Source organism: Alexandromys fortis, unplaced genomic scaffold, assembly GCF_014885135.2.
Source record: "Alexandromys fortis isolate MF-2015 unplaced genomic scaffold, M_Fortis_MF-2015_v1.1 scaffold_100_3062768_6864082, whole genome shotgun sequence".
Classification (NCBI taxonomy): Eukaryota; Metazoa; Chordata; class Mammalia; order Rodentia; family Cricetidae; genus Alexandromys; species Alexandromys fortis.
The window spans coordinates 1,910,610-1,932,699 of NW_026067993.1; the positions used below are offsets into that span (position 1 = coordinate 1,910,610).

Sequence of the window (22,090 nt, forward strand, 5' to 3'; positions counted from 1 at the left end):
CTCACCAAGGCCAGCTGGACTGTGATTGAAAAAGCATGGGATAAAACCGGACTCTCTGAATATGGCGGACAATGAGGGCTGCCGAGAAGCCAAGGACAATGGCACTGGGTTTTGATTTTACTTCATGTTCTGGCTTTGTGGGAGCCTAGCCAGTTTGGATGTCCACCTTCCTAGACCAGGATGGAGAGGGGAGGACTTTGGACTTTCCACAGGGCAGGGAACCCTGACTGCCATTCAGACTGGAGAGGGAGGGGGAGAGAAGTGGGGGGAGAGGGAGGGAAAAGGGAGACGGGGAGGGAAATGGGAGGCGGGGAAGAGGCGGAAATATTTTTTCAATAAAAAAAACGAAAAAAAAAAGATTTCTGGCAGTCTTAAGTGTTCAAATTTTATGATTTTCCTTTAATTACTTATGTAACCTACAGCAGTCTACTATTCGTGAGACTGTTTTTGTAAATGACTTAAGGGCAGTTTGTTTTGACAAATAAAAACCAGGCTTATTATTCAGTTCAAAAAAAAAAAAAGAGTAGCACAAAAGTCAAATGGCAGTAGTGGTACAGAGAAAAAGACACAGACCTAGGCATCAATCCTATGCTTTGTCATGGTCTACAACCCTATTTTAATCTGATTACTTGGCACTTGAACTTTCAGAGCAGTGAACCTCCTCATAAACCCCAGGGAATTGGGTTAGCACCAGATAAGAGCATAAATGGCCTTGGCCTTGGAAATGGACTTGTGTTACCCTGGGACTCTGAGACAAGCATGGCTGTAACTTTACACAGAATGGTCATTTTCTAAGCCATCTACGTTTTCTTAGTATACACAGAACAAATGATGAAAAGTATCTGAAGCAAAGGAATCATGACATTCTAAAGATGTCAAGAGATCAAGAGGCTTAACCCCCTAATGCTGCAGAAAACAAAATGGCCTAACTTGTCATGGGTCAGCTAGACAGAAGGACAGTGTGAGGCCCTGAAGCCACTAAAAGGCTGGACGCCAGGAGCAGTACTACATTCTCCTGCCTCTAAATAAGATAATGAATTTGTCTTCATTTTTTTTTAATTTGTATCAAATAGTATTTAAAGTTTGAGAGCCAGAGAAACAAAGGAGGACTGAGTTCAGAGCTGAAGATAACAGGTGAAACTCGATGGGTTTAAGGCATCATGGCGGCTATTAGCCAGCATTTGGGACAGTACTGGGATAAGGTCAATTACGAATATTATTAACATCTATGAATAACAAAGTAGATTAAAAATTAATTGCTATAAATAAAAACACATGGCAATGGACAGTTTATAAATGACACAATTATGAACATCCCTACACAGAATGACTAATGGGGAGTTCACAGGCTGGACGCTTTCTTGGCTCCAGTCTACCTTTGCCAAGATCGGAAGGCCAACCAGGAGAGGTTTAAAACCTGTTCCCATGATTCCTGCCTACTGCATGGTCATAGTTTCCTTCAGCAAGACATTCCTGCACAATGCTTTTGTTAGCTTGTCCTAAAGTCTAACAAGCGATGTTCACAGTCAGGCAAGAGTGGAGCCAGGAACAGAACACGTAAATGGAAGTTCTGCCAGGATCCCAATGAGATCAGTGCTATGCAGTATGATACAACTGCAGAAGAATTTAACGCAACGTGGCTGACATCAGTCAGCATTAGGGTCAGAATGGGGACAATGTCATCAGCTTAGACATGTCTGCGGGACTTCGTGTCTAATGGGGCCATTGGGTGCTGTCTGCTTGTTCTTGATAGGCATTCAACTGTGTTTTCTGCAGACTCTGCCAACATAACCCCCATCAGCACACCATTGTCACCCTGGGGATAAGTATTTCTTCCCCGGGACTTCTTCAGAATTTCACGTAGCATAGGTTATTCAGTGCTGCAGCAAAATTTCAAGAACTTGGTGGGAAAGCGTGGCTTTTCCTCCGTCAGCTGTAAACTATGCTCAACATCAAAGCCTTTGACAGCAGAGGATTGAACAAATGGTTTTCCTTTTTGGTCACTAATGTACCTAATTTCCATTATCTCCCGTGGTATACAGTACAATGATTGTTGTTTAGGAGGCACTCAATAAATGTTTGTAGATGAATGAACCTGCTCAATTAAAAGCACACCAGACGCCCACTTCAGCATCTGTCTACAGATGTTCAAACAATGGCTTTGCTGATGGTAAATTAATTATGTCTTCCAACAAGGTGATGTCATTTCCAAGTCTGCGAGGAGATAACCATCAGGTGTTTTCAGAGAAGGTCAAGGGGAAATTTCAGGTTGTAGGGAGGAAGGGCAGAGTGCAGAGGAAAGACAGATGTGTTCTCTGTGCAGCATGGCTGGGAGTTAAGGTCAGAAGATGCAGAGTTAGCACTTGTGGCTTCAGGACTTAGCTCTACCCTTGTCTTAATACAAAACAGCGGATGGTGGAGGAAGCGAGACTTTCTTATGCCACACACCATGTGTGGCTCACCATGCTTTCTCTCTGAAATTCAAGTTTGCGTGCACAGTTTACAGTCAAAGGATGAACTGGGAGCATCTTTTCTACTTTCTTCATGTTTCTGATAAGATGGATTCTGGGAAAAGTAATTTCGTGACTTGGTGTCTGCTGTTTGGATCAAGCCCAGAGAAAGCGGCACCTGTGGACGGCAGTTCACAGCACTGGAGGGGCTAGGCTAAGGGTGACCTTTCTGGACAGTTGCTATAGACAGCTATGTACACATGGGTGCATATTTCTTTCAATTTGATAGCCTGTCTTCTGACCCAGTTCTTTTAGAACAGGAGCAAATTAGAGGCAAGAATCTCTCCTGGGAACCAAAGGTTACAAATGAAACACAGTGTAAAGTATAATAGGATATAGTATTTTAAAAGGAAAATCTCAACTATGTAAGCTTTCCATCGACCATGAATTCCACAGAAGACATACAGAAAGGAGATCAAGTCCAAGGGTGTCAGTCCAATTTAAACTCATAGAATGGAGCAACCACTTCTTATTCTACTCATACATTCTCCAGTGTCCTTATATGATTAAAAAGGAAGAAATGGGAAAAATCTGGGTTATAATTCATGGCTCTGTCATTAAGTGACTTGTGACCCTGGGGACCTAATTTCATCTTCTCCCCAAATGAGACAGGTTCCTAGGCTTAGATCCCATCCATGGTTAGTGTTTTATGGTCCTCAAGGTGACAAATGAAGAAGTGACTGGCATATTCCTGCCCTGTAGTGATTGTCGGCTCTCATTTATTCATTGTCATTGGGATAGGAGCAGAGATGGGGGCACCACTGTGAACTAACCACACTGTCCCCACTCCTAGCTACACAGAAGTGAGGAAGATGGGCAAAAAAAAAATTATAAGAATATATGTTTAAATAGAGAGATTCGAAAAAAATATTTTTTTTATATTTGGAAATTAAGTGTGTGTATAAATATATATTATATACGTATATATATTTTTTATGTTAAGGGCAAATGCATTCTGCATTCTTAACTAAGTATAGCAAAGGTCCAGGTCTTAGTTTGTAAAAATATCAAATCCAATTTACTTCTTTACCTTTGTAACAGCTCCATTCCCGTTTCCACTATAAGATTAAAAAAAAATAGTCATTTTGTGTGTGTGCACATGCACGCACGAATGTACAGGTGCACACATGAAGGCCAAAAGAGGATGCTGAGTGACTTCTATTATCTCTCTGTGTCTTATTCCCTTGGAATACAATCCTCACTGAGCCCGGAACTCACTACGTTGGAGTAGGCTGGAAGGCAGCCAACCACAGCTCCTGTCTCTCCCTTCATAGACCCACCTAGCACGGGGTCACAGGTATGTGTAGTCATGACCAGAGTTGCACATGAATGCCACAGATCCTCACGTTTACACAACAGGCATGGATGCCAACCAAGCCGTCTCTCTAGCCGTAATGTCTATCCCCTTTATTCAGAAAACATATTGTATCTACAGTTTTCAAAACTCTCAGCTATATGACCTTGACCTTGAATGAATCACTTGGGCTTTAATTACCTAGAAAATGAAAAATTATTGTACATAACTTCAATCACTACTTTTTTTGGTAAAACTATAAATCTTAGGTTCCAAATTAATGAGTAATAGCACACTGGCTGAATGTACTAAAAAATAACATGTACTAAGATGCAAGACATAAAGAACGTGGGGTTACGTATTTAGTGCTGTAAACACGTACTGCGCTGAGCCAGTACTTCACAAGAAGTTACCCCCACAAACGAAGCATACCTAATATATCTAACTAAAAACACTGCACTCTCATGATCCATGGCTACCTTAAAACGAGAGAGAGAGAGGAAAAAAAAAAAGAGGAAAACCAGAAACCCCAACTTTCCCCTCTAATCGATACCACCTTTTCTCTAACCTACCCATTCTCTATTTTTTTTCTCCGAGGCTGTGGTTTTGGGGTTTGTACTTAATTAAGTTACTTGTGTGTGAAAACAAGATCCCCAAGGCCTGAGGTTCCATCTTCATGAAGAGAAACGGCCCACCCGGTGTCAGTCCTCATTCTGCAATCAACAGGGACACTTTGGAAATCATTTTCTTGTCACACAACAATAAAGACAATCAAGTTCAAATCACCTGGCACCTTAGTTAAGACCCGCGAAGCAATTTCCAAAGCAATCACCCGGCTCTCGGTACACATCTGAAAGCTCAGACACAGTACGGTAACTGATCTAACTGGTCCGTGACCAGCTCGGCAAATGGTGAAAGAAGAGCAGAGAAGAGACCGGGGTCTGAAGGGCTGAGCCAGGGCCATGCGGCTCCTTGTTGGTGCTCTGACAGCGAGGGCAGCATAGTGTCCTGGAAAGCGGGGTGGGGGGGGCTCATTAGTACCTGCTTCCTGGGTTTCTTCATCTATGGACAGAAAGGAATTTACTGCCCTCTTACCCACGCTGCTGTCTAGCTCAGATGACAGAAGAGGCAAACAAGGGTTTTAAAATGTCTTTAAAAAAACTTCAATCCGACTCATTAAATACACACACACACACACACACACACACACACACACCCATCCCGAGACAGAGTTTCCTTACGTAGCCCTGGATGTCCTGGCCTTGAACTCAGAGATCTCTCTGCCTCTGCCCCCCAAGTGCTGGCATTTAAACCTGATGTAATGGACTCTTTCACAGGCCCATCTACTAAGGGTGACTTCAGAAAATTAAGTCATAATGTCCGAGTCGGGCTCAGGATGAAAGATGGAGTCACTATCAGCTTCAACAGCACAGAGAAGATTCTTCAGCTACATTTCGCAAGGATTTTGCTTTGTCTGTTCAAACGTTAGTTTTCCATACTCACTGGGAACTTCCAACTTTCCCATGCCTTGCCTATGTTACTACTGCCCATGTCCATTTCACCGGCTACTTATTTTTCAGCAGTTATCAGGTTGGGCCCCTGATGGGTTTCTTTCCTCTAAAATTTCAAACACACCTAAATCATGTTCCCGGTATCCTAAGCATCTCAGGCCAATCTGTGGATATGGTCACTTACTGAGTGACCCAACTAGCACAGGGAGGATCCTGACTTTACGTTGCTGAGCAACATGAGCCAAGATGGCATTAAAACTATTCTCTGAGGCTATGCTTGTGAAAACTTCCCATGGACAGTCCCTAGCACTGGGTGCCAGCAGGTGACTCCTTAGAGAAGGTGAAGTCCAAAGGCCACAGTCAGGGCTTAGAAACCCTTTGAACCTGTTTCCACTGACTCTTTCCTTCAAGCGTGATATTTGCCATGGGGGCTTCTATTCCACTCTCTGCCTCTGGCCCCCCGCATTTTGTGTCAAAAGTTTCCTCATCAGAAATGGTCCCACTTCTCTAGGATCTTCCTATTTCCCAAGTTTAATTAAACTAAGTATAAATGCTCACCCAAAGCTTAAGGACTCCATAACTATCTTTCTATTGCTGCTTCTAGATATGCCTTCTTTCCCTGAAGTTTCTCAGAATGGTGGCTGAATGTGGATGAAGTCACGTACCACTTTGTGTTCTTGTTACAGTAACACACCATAATTTTTCACTGGGCCCTGTGGGGCATAAACATTTTCCAAGGGAAAACACAGGCCTGTGGCAAACACCACAAGATTAGCCTGCCCAGAACCACGCCCAGGTTTTTTACACAGTCGTGGCATCACTTACATGATGTTTTTATTTATTTAGAAGAGAATCCCCATCCTGAATTGCCCGTCTCTCCAAAGGCAATCTCCCCTCTAAACCCTTCCCTGAGTTTACGATCTAACTCCGCCCATCTGAGGGCATGGTGTTCAAGGATATAGGCCCGGTGTACAGTTTTCGATGCAGTTCGGCAGCTCCTTACTTGGTGATACTGGGTAAACACTTAACATTCCTGGGCCTTAATTCTCTAATGGGAAGATGATTGTGACATCTACTTCACAGGATGATATTCCTCCATAAGGGTGAAATAATTTCTGAAGTTCATAAACTAGTAACGCCACAGCACAAACACTCAGTAAAGCCCAGCCCTTCCCCAGCTCTCACTCTCACGCATAGCAAACTCCACTTGGCAATGATTACTTTGACTGCTGGTGACGCACCTTTTACTTTTGCTAGAACTTAAATTTAAATCAAATGTTATTGATGGATTTTTAATAGGGATATCTTGTTTTCTTAAATAAGCTGCATGTCTCTGGAGCTTTGGTGAACTCTGATTATCGAACACATTCTACATGCCAAGACCTTGGCTGAGTGCGCTCTATAAATGTTTCATGTATTGCTCACAATCACAGTGTAAGACAGCTATTGTTTCCACGCTGTGGAGGAAAGAGCACAGGAGGAGGCCTAGAGAATCGTGGGCTCGAGTTTTCTAAGCTAGTCTGCCATAAAGCTAAGAGAGCTCTAAGGTCATTTTTGTCTGTTTTCTGAGTGTGCAGCATTTGCCCATTGATCCAGTTGTTCAGTTTACTTTATTTATCACTGCAGATTCTGTGGCAAAATAGCTGGGACACGCACACTTAGAATTTAGCTTTTCACTTTTAATATAATTACAGATGGCTTACCTTACATCATTAACTTTTTCTTCAGTTTTTTTTTTCATCGTGGATGCTAACACCCGCCCTCCTCCTATTACAATGAGAAGAGTGCAATAAACTTTCCCTATCCCCTGATATTACCCTTGCTTGTTTCCGTCTTACTATTTTCCATGCGCTTGTGCCAACTCCCACAGTCTCATGTATAGCCTCACCGTTTTACTTCACTGGACTGATGTTGTTTCCACTGTGAATTTGCTAGTGTTGAAAGAAATGCAAGGGATCGTTTGTTCTATACACCTTGAATCACCAAGGTGGGAATCGAGGCTCAGGCAGTAGAGGGACCTGCTAGCAATACTTAGCTAGTCAGGGGGCACAGCAGGGACCAGAATCAGGTTTCTTTATTATATAAAAATATTTTTTTTAACATTTACTTGCTTATTTAGTGTGTGCGGAGGCTCAGGAAATGAGCCTGAGAGATGTATGAGCCACAGTATGCTTGTGAGTTCAGACGACAACTTGCAGCAGTCAGTTCTGTTCCACTATGTGGGTTCTAGGGTTAAACGGTTACCATGTCAACTATTAACATCTTGATTGTCAGCTTGACACATTAGGGAAGAAAGAACCATCACTATAGAGTTGTATCCCATCAGACTGGCCTGTGTGCCGATCTGTGGCCAATGTGTCTATGGGTAATGTTCTTGACTGCTAATTGACATAGCAGGACTTAGCCCACAATCGGTGGTACCATCTCTAGGCAGGTAGGCTTGGGTTGTATAAGAAAGGTGGCTGCAGGCCTGGGAGCAAGCCAGTAAGCAGCAGCATTCCTCCATGGTTTCTGCCTTGAGTTCTTGCCCTGACTTCTTTCAATGATGGACTGTAACCTGCAAAATGAAATAAACCATTCCTTCTCCAAGTTGCTTTTGGTCATGCCACTCAGGGAGAGTAATAGCAAAACAAACCAGAAGAGCGGCTGAGCCATCTCCTAGGCTCAAGGATCAGAGCTCTCTATTTCCACCTCATACCCTTTGAGCTAAACTATAGAAACATCTGTGTACAGAATGTTTGCTTTCCCTCCTCCATACATTTCCAGCTTTGGGCCAGGGGCCTCAGTTTTTCTTCCACTGTGTATTCAGTACTACTACGTGTACTACGGTCCTGTAGAACCTGTACTACATGTACTATGGTACTACTCCTGTAGCTTATCGCCTGCACTATAGGATGGTTCACAGCCAGGCAAGGGGCTTGAGATCGAAACACACATATACACAGAGACACGGGGCATCCTTGGAACAAGAATACAAAGAATGTCCCCTTGAATCAAGAATGCCAACTTTATTGTGTTCCAGGGCAGCTTATATAGTGCCTTCTCTGACCAATGGCCATGCCCTAGCTTTTGGGATCCTTCAGCTGCAAGCACACCAGAAACCACTCCCCTGCCATCAGGGTCTTGTGCTCAGAGCAGCTGCAAGCACAGGAAAACAAGCTGTTTACTCCATTGGGCAAAGAGTCATAGAAAATTCATGGTCTGGGGGTCCACAGTCCCCAACAGAATAGGACATTAAAGAGAAGTCATGAAGCCAGGGAATATCGGAGGATGCAAAAGCCTGTTCAGTTCTCTGCCTTGGAGCCTTTACTCATTACTGAGACACATGTAGCCTTTCTCTACCTATCCTTCGAGAACCTACTCTGAGAGCATGTGATGAGACTAACACGAAGTGGAGAAACAAATGTTTAGAAACTATTATATCAGCTTAAGTGGGTAATGGAGTGTCTCTGAAATGTCATGATAAAACTTCACCTCCTATTTCACAGTTTAATAGGTTGCAGTTTTAAATTTATTTTCCAAGAATTAATTTACTTACATGCTACAAAAATACCATTTAAAAAAAAAAGATAGAAAGGCAAACAATCTCTACATTGAAGACTGGTTTAGAGGCTTCAGGTTCAAGGGTGACTTCCTGCTCTTCAGTGTTCCCAGAGAGTACAGAGGACTCCTGGCATTTCCTCTACACACTCACGATCACTTGAGTGTGTGTATGTGTGTCTCATCCCTTCTGCATCACAGTTCCCCTGACTGTCCACAGCATCTCACAAATGACACGTACCTCCAACTTGCACTGATGGACTGGGAAGAATAACACTAACTAGTCATAGTTATTCATAGTTTAGAAGAGGGAAGAAGTGACAAACAGAAAGAGGTATTTCTCCCTCCTGCATTCAGTCATAAGACTCGAGAATACAGTTAAGCCATATCAATTTCCATGTTATTCATAAGTATTTAGAGCTACATGGACAAAAGATGATCTATGCTCTATTTTTGCCGTATGTGAAGCTAATAAATCGTCCAAAGTGTGTCTTGATTGTGCATATCAAATAACTGTAAGAACCAGTGAGATTTTGAGTCCAAGCAGACTGCATTTCTTCTTCATGGTGGTCTGGTGAGAAATGCACAGTGCTGTGTGCATAAACACTACCTCTCATGCACTGGATGCAAACACGGCATCAGTGCAACTGACCATAACTCCACTTCCTCAGTAGGGAAAATGGAACAAGCATTTCCTTAGGCATTCAGCTCCGAGTCCCACTCACCAAAGTACTCGTCAGAAGGGGGGTTTTCCATGTCATACAGCATCTTCTTGGTCAGGTGCTCGAGCTCATCTTCTGGCCGGAATGATGGGGCAACAGAAGGAGGCCCCATAGACCCTGGGTGTCCGCCCTGGAAGAAAACATACAACCATTTATTGTAGTCTAAACACCCACTACAACAATCTACTTGACCATGGAGGAAGCAGCACGGGTCGATCCATTTGTGGACTCATGTTGTGCACTCAGATTTATTATTTACCCAGACCTTTGGCATTACACTTTATCCACTTCCCTTTTCCAGATGTATCTATCACACTTTAGAATCTGTGTTTCCAATAATAGGAATCTAATTTTTCAATAACTGCTCAGCAGTTGCCATGTTACTGTTAGTGTATTAATAAGGAAGATGATGAATAAAGAGTGTAGAGCTTAGAGGAAAGTCTACAGGCACATCAGTAAAGACAGTGCCTCTGGAGAGAGTGCACTGTCAGGGGCTAAGGAAGCTTCCTAAGAGAGAATGCAGAGAAGAGAAAAATTGAGAAGACTTGCTCTACCTAGGTGGAAAAACTCAGGTACAATAAAAAGCTCCAAGGCATTGTGTTTTCTGTTCAAATACAACATTTGGGATGGTAAATGAGATGAATCTTATTGGTTCCTGGGATCTAGAAAGCAAAGGGATTTTTATTCCAGTTAGGGAAGCTCAGCAACTTTCCCCTAGACCTGCAAGCAGGCAGATATCAGATGGGTTTGAGTGGCCAGTAGAGTTCAAGCAGGCTGGTAAGACTGCAGAAATGCCATGTAAGAAATCAGATAGTCAGGCCAGAAAGTGCACAGCCAACCAATGTCCCAAAGTGGACAAAGAAAGGAAGGTCAGATGGTAGAGGCAAAGGAGCTTCATGCTACAGACATGAAAGGGAGCTCACTAGATCTCCCTTTCTTTCATTTTAACCTGCCATTGTCAATAGCACCCCATATCTTTAATCAGAAATTTATAAATTAAAAATGCTGCTAATAGCAGTTTAGAAATGAGGACAGCACTGGCCACTGTCAATGGGAAGAGAAGTGGACAGAGTGTGTGCTTGCGACTCTTGCAACAGCTGGGTGAGAGTTCCCCTCTTTAGGCACAGCATCCTGTAACATATCCATCTCTTTATACATATGTTACTACTCCTAATGCCGATTTGACTTGAGTGATGTCTACAGCACAGAATTTAGGCCTTCTTGACATGAATAAGACTTCATTTGTAGTATAGTCTTTCATCTATATTATTTTCCCTGTTTTGGAAATATATGTAAGTGTGTAGTGGAGACATGCTGAAAGTAAAGAGCCCGAGAAACTTTTGTTGGCCACTAATCTTGCTCTAGGATTTTATTCCCTGTTAGGATATTTGCATTAGAGATGGGAAACACAGGGACAGGCTTCTGTCAGTTGCGTGATCTTCTCTGTGTGAGACAGGGAACAAGAAATGCTAAAAGACCTGGACAGCGCTAGTTATGGTAAAGTCAGGACAAGAGTCCATTCTAGACTAATTCATTTATCCAATGAACATTAAATATATTTAGAGCAAGTTCTCAAATGCAGACAATATTTTGCCATGAAGGGTTGTTTGTGCCTTAAAGAAATGATTAGATCATTACTTTTTTAGTTTATCCACTCATTTTTCTTTTTTCTCACTTGTATTTTTGTTCTTTGAGAATTTACTATATTTTGATCCAATTTACTGCCCTCCAAATCACCCCAGATCCATCTCTACTTCTCCAACCATCCAACTTTGAATACTCTTTTCTTTAAACTCGTCAAGGAAACTTGTGATTCCTATATACTCTTGGATGTATGGTCTACCGAAGGAGTGTGGGTGACCTACCAGATGCTACCTATTTAAAGAAACAGACCAATTTACTCTAAGGAGCTATTAGCTGAGGGGTGAGACTTCATATACACCTATCTTCTCCGTGCTGGAATTCTGTATGATTTGAGGTTGCACAGATCTTGAGCATACTGTTACAACACGGTGGGTTCTTACAGGCAGCCACCCTGCTGTACGAAGAGACAGCATTCTTTGTGGTCACCCACCACCTCTTCCTCTTACGCTCTTTCCCTGCCGTCTCCCTCAAAGATGCTGCAGTTTTGGGAGGAAGGGTGTGATACAGATGTGCTGTTCAGCACTGAGCATTCTGCAATCTCTTTTCTGCACTTTGACTCTTGGGAGTCTCCATGTTAACTGCACCTACTGAAAGAAGTAGTTTCTCTGATGAGGACTGAGAGAAGCATCAATCTAAGGTTGCAATAGTCATCAGAAGATGGTGGAGTACTATGTCTACTTAGCAGAGAAGGAGTCATAGTAACAGTAACAGGATACTAGTAGAAATAAGATTTCATCTAGGACCTAGGAATTTGTTATGAGCTGTTCATATAGTCATTGGTGTGAACTCGTCCACAGGAGTGTGGCTGGCTTGCCAGGAGCGTCATCCCTGAATCTTCATCAGAAGCCACCAGCTGCCTGTAGCTCCTTAGTTAGGAGCTGGGGCTTATGAATGCCTTCCCGCACTATGCTACCATGTTGATTGGCTTGATTCTGAGCAGCAACCACAGCCACTGAGTTCAGGAGTGCAGTCATCCTGCCACGTCCAGAGGACAGTTTTGATTGACTCCTCTCTGACCTCTGGCACTTATCATCTTTCTGGCCCCCTTCTAAAATGATCCCTGAGCCTTGGGAAAGGGAGAGATACAGCTGTCCTCTTTGCAGCTGTGTGCTCTATAGCAGTGGCTCGTAACCTTCCTAATGCTGTGACCCTTTACTACAGTTCCTCATGTTGTGCTGACCCCCAGCCATAACATGATTTTCATTGCTACTTTACTAATGTAATTTTGCTATTGTTGTGAATCATAATGTGCATATTGGAGATGCAGGATATGTGGCCCCCGTGAAAGGGTCATTTGATCCCCAATGGAGTAGCAACCCACAGGTTGAGAACCACTGCTCTAGAGTCAATTATTCTTTACACTTCGATCAGCTGTGAATCGTGTGTGAACCACTATCCACTGCACAAATAAATGTCACTGACCATGTCTGAGAACTATACTTTTAGATGCGGCGTTAGAGGAAAGTTTAATACTATGTCCATTGAGTAAAATAATAGCATTTATTTTATTGGCTAGATTTTCAGTACTGGCCCTTGTTTTGTACTGTGCAGAGGATCTTAAATCAAACCAGAAAGCACTTGTTTAATCTTCATAATATGAATGCCAAGGACATATCTTATCAAACCAGTCATTACTGAAGTCCAGGGTTCATGGCTGGGTTAAGACAGCTGGTGGATTTATTTTATATTATGTAAATGCTACTTTTGAAATTCATGAAATGGGACTTTAAAAAAGAAACCCACAGTAACTTCAAGTGATAAAGATATGCTGGTTACTCCTAAACCCCTGGAATAAGTTTCTAAATAATCCGTGCCAAGTGGAGGGTTCCAAGAGTAGCAAAATGTCAGCGTTGAGAAGCGACTTGGTGTGAGTGGAAAAACTACAAACGGCGCTATGTTTAAAAGCGGAGTGACGAGGACACACAGGGACTTGTGGTGAGTGCTGTCTCGTGACACTGTGGTACCTGGGGTTTCTCTTCAAGTCAGAAGCCCATGGTTGAGACCACGGATAATTCGAAAATGATGACACAGATCCGACCTGATCTGATGTTCTCTGGCAAGCCTATGCACCTTGGGTAGGCTCATATTCCCTCCGTCATTAAGAGGAGCACAGTGGGTTAACCTGCGACTCGGGTACAGAGGACGGAGCACTTTCAGAACCCTGTGAAGAAGGGGCAAGCTACTTCAGGTGGCAAAACAGACAGCGGAGGTGGCACAGGAGCAACTGCTTTCTCCAGGCGTGCAATAAAAGGAGAGGATGAGCCTAGCTCGTGCCTGAATCTAAACCAAACTGGGACCCATGCATCCTTTCCCCCCAACCACATATTGCACATGGCTTCCAACAGAAGCACTGGAAAGCACCAACTGTCATGGCTCAGAGCACTAATGTTAGCTGTTTTAATTCATTCAATAGCTACTAAAGAGCACACGATAATCTTGCTTTATGACTGTCCTAGCCAGACTAGGTATCTGAATTTTATAAGTAAACAAGAGGTAAGAAACTAAATCCACCTCCCACAAAACAAAGACAGAAATGTCTACCCTTAGCACTTGCATTTCAAAAAGACTAATTTCAAAGTACGCTTTCAGTATTTCACAGATATTTTAAAAAATGTTCCATCCTTCCCATTCTTCAAGTATTCTTGCCGATTTTGCTTGCCAAATTTAGAAGGGCTCTTTTATATTTAAACTCTACTTTCTGTATATTGATGTCATCAGACTTATCATGCTGATATATCCTTATAGACTCATTTTACACTGAAAACATTATAAGCCAATGGAGTCTGTGATGCACCTGATATACTTACTGGTCATCACAACATAACAATGCGTGATAAGCATTCGCTGTTTGCCGTGTGACATGTGGCCCAGTGGGAGCTGTAGCCTATTGCCATTGTGCAGCAGGTTGAGACAATATCATACTACATATCATTAGCCTGGGGGGAAAATCACCTCAGATTTGTGGGCTTTCTATGGAATCGATACCACTTTCACAAAACATACAGCTGAAACATCGCAAGTGGAACCACAGTTAAGCTGGGGACCATACCTGTACTGTTAGTTGAGAGTGAAAGCTTATGAGGAAGGACCTAGATGATTTCACAGTATTCCGAATTTTGTTTACATGACTTGCCTACCTGCCCCCATCCAGTGTATAATGTGGAACACCTCTGGAATAAATGCTGGGAAACCACAGATTCTTTAGATAACAGTTGGTTTGTCACCACAGGGAAGGTAGCCTAGGATACTGAGTTTAGTCCTGTCAGAAATGCATCCCGTCCAGTATAGACTAGGACTCATGAGACCTTAAGGAAAATGAACAGCCGTGTCCAACATTCACGGCATAGTTTAGGGTAATACACAAGCTAAAATGCATGAAGAGTCATCGGGATGGCATGTTCTGCACTGGTTTCCCGGTTCTTCATTCTGAAGTGCGAACATCAGTGGTATAATAATAGTCCCTGGGTTTCAGTGATTCCTCACTTGCATGACCCTTTCCCAGGTGCCTGCTTCACATACAAGTAATCTTAAATGCTTAGAGGATGCTCATGTATGACATGCAAATCTGTGTTATGGATGAGAAAACTGAGGTCAAGTGGGTCAGTGAGCAACCCTGTAGTGGACCACAGAAACAGCAGACTCCCTGGTGAACTGAGTGGGGTGTTGATCTGCTACATGGTAGTGCCTCTCAGGGTCCCCCACTAATGTCTTCAAGCCCTTCTAGTTGTATTATTTGATAGTGATTTAGATGTTTATCTATTTACTCCTATTAAGTCAACATTTTTGTGTATGTGAGTAAAAGATTACTGCTCAGTAATATGTTTTTCTGAAAAAAGATGTTTTTAAATATCCACATTAATCACCAATATGTATGTTCTTTGAAATGTCTGAATCATTTAGTGAAGGCATAAGAGCATCTTAAGACACACAGGTGAGTTCTCATAGGGTCAGATTTCAGACAACTTGAAACTCTCCTTAACCTAAAGTACCAAGAACTGAGAATATCACGTCAAATTATTAAGAGTTTCCACCTCTGACAATTTAGGAGTTGTAGAAAAGGATCCAAAGTAGACAATCACAAAAATGTGGAAATAGTAAGATGCATGTATGATTCTAGGGGTCTAGCATGCCAGGAGAAGGCTCCTGGGACATATGAGCCTTTGCCCTTGAAGGATAAATTAGGGAGATAGAGAGGAAGTACAAGAGCAATGTACATAGAAGAAATGTCAACATTTAGATGGGGAAAGAGCTAGAATGAAGACAGCAGCCAATACCAAGTCTTCATTTTAGTTAAGAGAAAATTATTAGATTTTCAAGTGGTAACTGCCTATGTTAAAGTTACGAATACAGTGGAATACTTTTATATCGTAAGCTTATTTAAAAATGCAGTCAGAACTGGAGGAATAGCTCAACTTGATTTCCAAACATGAGGATTTTAATTCAACCCATAGTATCTATGATTTTAAAAAAAAGTCATTGTGGTGTAATGCTTGTAATCGCAGGGTTAGGGAGGTGGAGTCAGGTCTACTTGGTGAGCTGCAATAACAACAACAAACAAAACAAAAACAAAAACAAGGGGGGGGGTTCTAGGGAAAAGGCACTTGTTACAAATCTTGACAACCCGAATCCATCCAGAAGATCCACACGGTAGAAGGTAAAAGGACACCCAAGAGTGATCCTCTAACCTCCAAGTGAGCACCATGGCACCCTTTTCCAAATAAATAAATACATGCAAAAACAAAACCCAACAAAACACACCACTGCCCAGAAAGGTGGCTCGGAGGTGGTAAAGGTACCCACCTGCTCCCAACCCAACCCTGCTCCTCTCTTAGAGGGTATCCCTGGTACCCACATGGTGGAAGGGGAGAAACCCTCTCCCAGTAGCTGTCCTCTGCCCTCCACATGTGCACCATGGCAATGTCATTACAATAACAACAACAAGAACAATAAAAAAGAACAAACAGAAAAGAAGGTGAATGACTTGAATAAGGGCACCCAAGGGTTGTACTCTGGCCACTACACCCATGTGCATGCACACATTTGAGTGAACAAACACACACACACACACAATTCCACCCAGACATGAGGGTATTTCTAGGCAATTTACTAACTGATACAATTTCAAAAGTTCTTTGACATTTACTCAGTGTGACTAATTACCAACTTCTTTCTTGTCTCTGGGCACACAGGAAGTCCTGCTGATTACCTCTTTTAGGCAAAAGTTGCCATGAGAGGCACAAGAAGGTGAAGGCTTAGTCCTTTAGTTACTGGATGAAGAGTTGGCTTCTACCCCGCAGGCCGAGCCTCTCCACACTAGAGGGAACATGGAAACTAACATCTTCTAAGGTCAGTGCTGGGAGTCATGAGAAACAGTGATGCTATTCTACTTATAGCATTCTGTAGTTCCCTTAATGTAAACATATTTTTCTCAGATAAAAGATCCAAGTATCTACATGTTCTGGTCCACATTAATAAACTGTTGCCCAGGTAACTGCCACTAGAAAAGACATTACGGTGCCAGATATGCAGTCATATACAAGGTTTCTCCTAATTATTCTGGGGGGTGCTGTGCAGTTACGAAGAGTGGTTTCTGCCAAGGAAATGGAAATGACAGAATCCTTGATGAACAAGAAAATTTTACCATATCAATAATAAGGCAAACAGCAACTTCCAGCTAGCAAAGTCGAGTAACATTTCACGATGCTTGGAGTGTTTTGTATATTCTTCCACAGGATATAAGGACATTATTACATGGCTAAAATCTATCTGACTATTTGGAGCCCCTTTAATATTTTCTCTGTCTTTAACTTGATGGAAGACCTTTATGGAGTTATTTTTAATTCTTGGGCCTGTTTCTTCATTTATAATCTAACACTCTCAAAGATTCCTTGGTTTTACTCCAGCACGTGTTTGTGACCATAATATAGTGTGTGTCATTGTCGACTTTGAGAGTGAAATCACATATCTCTATATTTAGAGATATTTTGTAGTCTGTAAAAGTAAATGCGCACTGAGTCAGTGGAAACCTCATTAATAACAGAGGTTTCCATTATAAGAGGATGTAACCGACTTGTCAGCATCCTTTGAGGCATCCGAGCTTCATTCAGTGCTCCAAATCTGAGTAAGCAGCGGGCAGCTCGCAGGGCTTCTGCAGCCTACTGAACTTTCACTACACTTGGGTTACGAAATCAAGAAGCTATGAAAGTTAACCACTTTATCCCCCATGCCCTGTCCTTGAGCAGAGAATGAAAGTTTCCACCAACACTCATTTCTGGGGGGTGAGGGGGGGTAGTGGTGGAGTTTGCTATGTAGACAAACTGGCCTGACCCTTTCTATGCAGCCCAAACTAAGCTCAAAACCATTGCTCTCCTGCCTTGGCCACAAAGGTGGTAGAAAGATAGGTATGAGCAACCACAGCCCCAGTACCTTTTCTGAGGAAGGAGGATGCATGATCCACTAAGATACAAATACTAGAGGTTCTCAGGCCATCACTCAGTCCCTTCAGCGAAGGTCCCTTCTGGCCATGTAGCTCAATGTTGCAAAGTGGCCACTCAGTAACCGCCATTGCATCAGCCTCTCAAGTTACTGACAATGACCTTGCTTTGGATCATTTTCCTCCTGTGCCCCTACCTGATGTTGAGTTCTTATCTGCAAAGAACCACCTACTTGAACTTACTGTGAGTCTGACTCTTACCAGAAAAGCACTCCCAGACAAATAAAACACCAGGAAGAAGCAGCCAAAATCTTCGGAGAGATTCCATGATAATCAACACTCTATCATTTTGGGTGGCAGAGACACTCATTTTTCTTGTCCATTTGTAATGATGTACAAGAGGTTCCTTCTCTCAGAGGGAAAATGACTTCAATTATGTGTTCTTATAAAAAAGAAACATTGAAATTATCTTCTTTTCAAAAGGTAGAATTAGCCCCATTTTAGAGCTGAAAGGCTGCCAGAAAAAAATATATTTCTGATAGTACCCCCCTCAACCCATCTAGCTGTGTCAAGTTTGCATTTTGCAATTTTCTGTGGCTGCTTTTACTTTTGGATTCTTACTGATTGTCCTACTCGACTCTTAATGCCTCGCTGTGTAAAGGGATGAAGTAGGTTTTCTGGCCCAGGGCAGAAGCTATGCTGGGATACCTGTGGTGTTTCAGGCTACAGCAACTGACAGCAAGGGATGTGGAGAAGTCACGTGGTAGGAGAGGGAGACCCGCCTGACCACTCTCGGTGAGAACCCACACCTCTACTTGGTCATATTCTTGTCCTCATACCATGTGTTGCTGTCTCTAAGCTACAGTCTTTAAGCCCAAGTCTTCAAAGGAGAGGACCAATGACCCTGTGTTTCAGCAAGGGCAGCTTGTTGAGACTTCCGAGAGAAAAGGCTGGACATCCGCGAGGAACTGCGGTGCTAGCACACCAAGGTTTCCTGACACTCCATCAGAGCCCAAAGGGCTCCCGTTCCTCATAGTTAAGCACTCTTCAGTCTCTGTCTCTGTCTCCGTGTCAAAAGTGAGTGCCTTGACTCACTGACTTTTGAGTTCCGCTATCTTTGAACTTCTCCTAGGGTTTTGCTTTACTAGTACCGACTTTCTTATCTATCAGCTGAAGAGTAATCCAGAAAAAGAAGCACTGTATGCTACCAAAAATATTGCTGTTATAGTTACTAGGGAAGAAATGGAGCGCTTAAAGGTGCTCTTCTTCTTAAAGAAGGGAGTGGAATGCTTGCTTACTGCTTTTTCCAGTAACCCACCATCATTCTATAAGCATGGTATTCCTGATTTTCACAGATTCTATAGCAATCATGACTACTTTGATTGTAAGTCTCTTAAAACTGACATTGGTAAAGCCAAGCTTTGTTGGTCCTCCGAAGTGTTGATGCTGAAACCAAATACAGTGACATGAGGCTCATGTTAGCCGGAGCGTGGAGTAGCCCTTCCACTTCCTTTCCTGCCTGGATGCATCCCAGGCACAGTAGCCACAAGCAGTGATGCCACACTGCCCCAGGGGAGACAAGAGCTAGGGAAGACTAGCAGGCACCTCAGCCGACAGTCGCAAGGTGAAGCCACAGTAATGGCCTGACCACGTCCTTTTTTGGCCCTCCCAGGGCTACTCCCCCATGAGAAACCAAGCTGACCAAGGAGTGAGAGGATCTCTCTCAACTTATTCTACCCGAGGCTAACTGTGGCTGTTTCTAGAATACTGTGATGCCTAAACTCTACCTGTTGAATCCGGCCTCTTTGTTTGTCTTTTCCTCACAAAGATGAACGACAGAGAAGTTCGATGAATAGAATAAACTGAGGTTGCTCTTTCAAATTAACTTATATCTTTGCTATGCCTTGCCTAGGTGGTAATGGCTTTCTAGAGGAAAAAGTTTGACCTTAATTTGGTTGCCTGGAAGAATGCAATAGCTATTTGCTCCTTTGTTTGGAAGAAATGTTTCATGACATGTGTTGTTCCATTGGGCGGGAAAGTTTATTGATTAGAAGGTTAACCGTTTATTCATTCTTATGGAGACAGGGTCTCAGATAATCTAGGTTGGTGCTGAACTTGGCATGCAGTGAGGCTGACCTTGAACTTCTGATCCCTCACGCCACCTCTGAAGTGTAGGCATTACAGCCTTTTACCATTTTGCCTGGGGAGAAACTACATTTTGAATAGTCACCTCAGTGTGTCTATTACCTGGCCTTGTTTCTAATCTATTGTCTGTTCAAAATGAGGTTTTCCCAGTCGTTTGTTATTAAGATTGTTATTAGATTGCTCATTCTTACTATTAGAATTGTCAGAGTATATTAAAACAGCGTATAGCATAGATGCCAAACTGACTGTGAACATAAAAAAAACAAAAAAACAGACACTCGGTGAAGTCCAGCAAAGTTGGCAGGATGGATGGATTGTAAGTAGCTTATTTAAACATACTTTTAAAGTGTCTAAATAGAATACAGGAAAATGAGTGACTTTTAGAAAATAACAAATACGTTTTTTGAAACACGAGGCTCTAGTCTCCTTAGTATTTTCAGTAGGAAACCAGGAGAGCAGGGGGCATCTGGAGTGTGGACAGGTTGGAAAACACAAAAGGCCTGAGCTTCTCAGTCTTCTATGCACAGAAACACTTTCTCACTGCACAAGCTGTTTCTAGCGAGTGGGATTGACAGATGCCTGAACGTAACACACACGACATTGAAATAACATGCAAATTCGTTTTCAGTTTTAATATGCAAATATGCTGCTTGGCACATCACTTTCCACGGCTGAGGTCAATTTCTGTTTCTGAGTTTTTCGTGGGAAACGCAAACCAGCAAACAAATGGTTAACTCCCCATCATTTCACCTAACACAAGGCGGTTTTCATCTGAGTCAGAGGGCTGTCTTGCTCAGCAATCCAAGGCACCTGGGAGGCAAAGAAAGGGCCAGTGCTTTGTTCTGTGAAAAGGCCACCCTCTCCAAGCAAGTATGCCCCTGACAGGTGATCGTACTGGATGTCTGGGACTGCAGGGAGATAGGAAGGCAAGGTGCTTAAGAGTGAATAACAGGAACTCTTTGTTCGACTCATGGAAAACAAACCGAAGAAGCACATCACGTTGGGAGGATAGGCATCCTTACAGACAGAATGAGGAATTAGTCAAAAGTCCTCATCTATTCCTAGGGTATGCAGGCAGTAAAGGAAACTGCAGACTCTAATTAAATCCACACTAAATTACCCACAAATATTAGCGACTAATTCGGTGTTAAGGCAATCATCACAATAGCTGTGACACATCTAGTTCAACAATTTATAATTCAGTCAGGAAATCAGGGCAGATGAAGGAACAACAAAGGAACAAAGCAAAAAGCTGGCTACAAGCAGTGTGGCGGAGATGCTTAACGTATGGGTTCTAGACTCTCCTTGGGTTTAATCCCATATCCATGAATCAACAATTGGCACCCAGGGCAAGAGATGTATTTCATCAAATATATCCTAGTTGCTTAAAATATAGATGTGTGTTCACAGTACTTATCCCAGGAGTTAAGTAAAATGGTCCCTATCAGCCACTGCATCCTGTGGTGGATGAGAATGTCACTGCTTGACGTTCTCGGGCTCTCTGACTGCTATGCAAACACATCACAATATGGATTCAAGAGGACAGAAACTGTCCTTGTGGCCAACAGTGAGCAAGAGGACCAGGGGCTTAAATTAGGACTTGGCGCAACAGAATTGGGGACGATAAACCGCTGTAAGATTAAATTTCCTTTGGATTTCTTTGCTCCTTCACAGTCCATAAGCAACCTAGCAGAACAAACAGCAGAGTTTGACTGTCACAGGATGAGCCTGGGGCTTCCCTTTCCTTTCCATTCCCCTTCCCACCCCCACCTTTCTTTCTTCGCTGTGAAGAAAGAAATCAAATCAGTGGCTTGTGAACTGACTTACGGGGGAGTGATTTAGAGAGAGCCACACCCAGGAGTGGCAGAGCCAGGAGTTAAATAGGAGCCTGCTGCTCCTAGCTGGGTGTTTTTTCCACTGATTTACAGCTATCTTTATATATTCATTTAGAAATATGAAACTTACATGATCTATCGTAAAGGTTAATCAAGACAGTCAACCTTGCTGATTACAGCGAGATGCTAATTATACCAGAGGTTGGAGACTAATGTGGCCCCTTTGCTTTCAGAAACACTGATTGTGGTGTAATGGAGAAAGTGTGGGTTTTGGAGGCAGAGCAATATGAAGTATGTGACTTACTCTATGCACTTCACAAGGTTTTCTCTTATTTTTTTTATTTTTTATTTTTTGGTTAAACATAATAACAGGGTCTTCACATAGAAACAACATGAGGGGTACATAGGGAAAGGGTACAATTGCCCTATTCCAGAGCCATCACAAATAGTTTGCAG

The 22,090-nt window shown here is 42.7% G+C and overlaps 1 protein-coding gene across 22 annotated transcripts in view; it reads right to left on the minus strand.

Moving 5' to 3' along the window:
* Positions 1-22,090, minus strand: part of Lpp (LIM domain containing preferred translocation partner in lipoma) — a 617,771-nt gene that overhangs the window by 139,839 nt on the left and 455,842 nt on the right. For all 22 annotated transcript variants that reach the window (XM_050160008.1, XM_050160000.1, XM_050159989.1 and 19 more), the window contains one exon: positions 9,581-9,707. In XM_050160008.1, coding sequence (XP_050015965.1) covers positions 9,581-9,707 — 127 coding nt within the window. The remainder of the gene's footprint in view (positions 1-9,580; positions 9,708-22,090) is intronic.